This window comes from Suillus subalutaceus (assembly GCF_016647625.1).
Source record: "Suillus subalutaceus strain FC151 chromosome Unknown DFJ58scaffold_97, whole genome shotgun sequence".
Taxonomy (NCBI): domain Eukaryota; kingdom Fungi; phylum Basidiomycota; class Agaricomycetes; order Boletales; family Suillaceae; genus Suillus; species Suillus subalutaceus.
Genome location: NW_024540346.1, coordinates 1 through 3,888, shown reverse-complemented (window position 1 = coordinate 3,888; position 3,888 = coordinate 1). Strand labels below are relative to the sequence as shown.

The 3,888-nt window shown below is 47.0% G+C and overlaps 1 protein-coding gene across 1 annotated transcript; it reads left to right on the top strand.

Annotated features, from left to right (window-relative positions):
* The first annotated feature begins 3,210 nt into the window (after positions 1-3,210).
* DFJ58DRAFT_801325 (uncharacterized protein) lies at positions 3,211-3,888 on the top strand. Its single transcript, XM_041390869.1, has 5 exons — positions 3,211-3,234; positions 3,324-3,364; positions 3,415-3,578; positions 3,639-3,752; positions 3,798-3,888. Coding segments are annotated over exons 1-5 (387 nt in total). The 5' UTR covers positions 3,211-3,232; the 3' UTR covers positions 3,864-3,888.

The following is a 3,888-nucleotide window of genomic DNA, read 5'->3' as shown; positions in this document are numbered from 1 at the left end:
TTGGCTATCACGACTTTGAGTGATGGAATCCGCATGTCACAATTTTTTGATCTATCAGCGCCTTTGATTAGACCAAATACTCTTTCTCCACTCTTGAAAGCTTGACGTCCCAATGCCCATACTCTTACTGTCCCGTCTTTGGATCCGCTCACCACTTGCTCACCATCACCACTCCAACACACTGATGTACATAATCAGTATCTCCTGTCCATTTGGCAATGACATTCAAGCTCCCTGTCTCGACGTCCTACAACCTCACTTTCCCATCATCGCTTCCACTCGTAATAGTGTTACCGTTTGGAGACAATGATATGCTAAACACCCATACCAGAGTCCTCTTATCTCGTCAGTCGTCGTTTATTTGTACACCACTCCCCAAGTCCCATAGTGAGCCTAGAGTATCACTTACAAAAGCTCTGTTCAGACCAACTCAGTCACCAGCGAGAGGAGCGAGCTTGTAAACTGAGACAGTGAGTGTTTTTGCAGTCAACAGAGGTTAGTTGAGCGCCTGTTCACTCTTTAACGTCCTAAGTGCTAAGTGTCATCATTTGTCCGCTTCACAGCTCACGTGTAGGCGAAGCGCTCATGTCTTTCACTGGCCCTATGCGCATTGCGCATCTTCTTACATGTAGGGCGATATGTGGATGATAATTCCTACATGGTGCCATACGTCCTCTCCGCTTTACGTGTTCTTGCAGCCAGTCTACTTTCAAACTCTATGATGTCTTCAGTATGTTTGCAGGGGCCCAGCGAGAGTCGAGACAATGGCTAAATAACGAGACAATTTGACGTGAGCGCTAATCAGGATTTGCTGGAGCTCCCTTCTCCCTCAGCTCGAGTCCCAAGTATGATATCTTTTATAATCCTTAATCATATCCGCGATGCATATACCACCCCCAATTATATAATGAAGCCTTCGCTTGAAGAGAAACATAAGTTGCAATTCAGACTGGAATGATGCATCTGAAACATCCGGCATTTTATTCAAGATCACTCGTCATGACGGTACGACATGCAGTATTTAAGGTCATACTATCTTTCCTGACCCTATATCATATCCTCCAACCATCCTGTGCACTCATCCAATCTCGTAGCTGGCTACCATGATCGGTCAATTTGACACCTGCCAATCTTCAGTTTGTATTTCTCCCCCAAACCATGGCATCGATGCTCAGGGAGCACCGGCACCCTTTTTGCGATATGCCGCAAACCACTGGGTGAGATATGCCCACCGAACTTTCGACAGCTCCTCACTTACCATCGCTAGGCGGAACTAAAGGCTAGATTCCTTTCAGTCCACGCAGAGGAGATGCCATGGACTCCCTTGTCTCCAACTTGCTATCCTTCAACTCCGAGACAAAAGCGTCCATTGAGATCACGTCCACAAAATACGCATTTTCGGACCCTCGAGGACAGGATGCAACGTATTCCAGTCTCGCGCCACCCTCCAGCGTAGATCTGCTTCTCCAAATCTTTCTCGGCGATCAACAACACCAGACCTCAAAGTTCTTCATGTGCACTATGCTCGCCAGCATATGCATGGAGAAGCATACGACGAATACGAGTGTGGAGAATCCAGTCCAAAGCGCAAGCGAGCTGTTATTGGCATTCGCGACGTGAACAAAAGTGGCACCTCCCGAGATATGCTGCCCTTCGTGAGGCCACGATATTCATATGAGTGCAGCTACGATGAGCGACAGACACAGTGGTCACCAGGTGTCCAGGGCTTGGTGGATTCCCGTGTCGAAGCTATAGTGGACTACAAGATGACGGACGTCAGTGATGAATCTTGCTTTCAGTCCAATGCAACTCCAGGATTTTCGATCGGTGCATATAGCACTTCCATGAAGCGCGTCGATTATGGTAATTCTGGTGTACCTCGCATGTTTGAGAAGGCGCTGGCGTTCAAGAAGACAAGTGATCCCCGACGGCGAGCTCGCCCTACGGTCGACATTGATATGACTGCAGCTCAAGAACTTTCATCCGCCAGTAATCACCACCCTTGTCGAGATATACACAAGGCAGAACCTATTCACCAAAACAAATCGTCAGGGGTCCAAGCGAATGAGCCAATGCAAGCTACTGCGGACCTGATGAGGGAGATATTTGGTGATGGCGAGGTGGACGACGCAGACAGTGTCTTATCTATGATTAGATACATGAACATCGTGTGAACGAGCGGTTTTTGCTTCCTCGTTTTTTCTATGAAATGAAATCATTGATGAGAACCGATGCTCTTGAGCAGTTTTGGCATGGCTGTAAAGCAGGCTTGAACATATTTGAACAAGGCACAAGATAAATACCATCATTACGATGTAAAACAGGTTTGCTGCGCCAAATATTATTATCAACTTTCCTCCGCAAAACCCCCTTCGATCTCAGGCTTTCAATGATAGGCAATGCGATCTGATGCAACGCATGGTCGTGGCCCGGGCTTGAACGGACAAACTCCCGAAACCCAAGGATCCTGGTCATGCGGCAGGGTACCTGGCAAAGTAAAAACGCACTGTCAGTGCATCGCCGGTGGCGAGTAACATGTGAAAGTCTAACGTTGGTGTCAAGTCTGTCACCGATCCTGGCGGAATCGTCCAGGGGCATATGCGGGGTGTTGATTAATTTAATTGGAAATGTTATTGGAAAGTTGAAACAAGCGCTGAGAAAACGACACGCGAGGCAGAAATGGCGGATTCAACGGAACCACGAACGTTGTGGCTATTGTGAACGTTAAAGAGGAAAAAAGTCTACGACGAGGTAATTGAACGCTGTATGATATGTCAGGTGCCCAGCTGCTCACAGGGAGCCGGCCCATGTGCATGATGCTGCACACCTATTACATTCACCAGCAGCCGGCGGCAGGTGCGACGCGGATGACCTAATCGACGTTCGGTTCTCACGGGCTCTGTATCGCCTTCGAAACAGCAAGTCACACTGATTTACATCGCCAACGTTATTTTCGGATCAAATGCGCATGCATGTGTAACTACTAACAGCCTGGTGATATTTTAGCCTGGTTTACGTCTCCATGGGACTCGCCAACCAACAAGAAATTAAGTGCTTGTACTAGTTGAGACCTTGTGGGTTTGCATACGCAGCACCTGGTTAGTGCTAGTGAATGATGACATCTGCGGAGGAACGTTGGCCTAGGTTTGGTATATAATATTGCACTGGGCATGCTCAACGCTCCTTTACTGCATATCGCCTCATCGTAATGGATATCATTCAAGCACAGCAAATGTGAGTCGCGCATGCGTAGATTGGCACCATGTATCTTGATTGGCACCATGTATCTTGATTGGCTGACTCTAGTGAATTGATACTCCCAGGTTGAGGTCCGTTGCTTACTACTCCATTCTGGTGCCAAACAGTACTAGGATTCTTTATCTTTGCCATCGGGGCGTTAACATGTTATACTAGCTATCCTGATATACGACCATATGGCGACCCTCACAGAAGAAATTTCTTGTATTTGGCGTCATCCGAAGGCGTTATCTGCAGTGTTGTTTCTGCTCAATCGCTATGTCGCTCTGCTGGGAAATGTCTCTGGCGTGATCGGGGAATTCCTACCTGTCTCAGTTGAGGTGCTATATTTCATCATACATGTACTTACATGGCAAGCTCACGACTTTTTTTTCGCGCAGAGGTTCCATTCTGGTTCTCGAAGATCTGTTCTTTTGCTTAACAAAGACTTAGCTGTCCGACATACATGCTATCAAGACAAGTGCTCGTTTTTTTACAAATACTTATCGTTTGCGGTGAGTGGATGTTTATTTCGAGAATTTATTTACTGAAATTTTCAGTCATATTGGCTCTTCGCACTTATGCTCTCTACGGCCGTAATAAACGCATGCTTGCTTTTTTGGTAATTGTTATCCTTGCCTTCACGGGAGT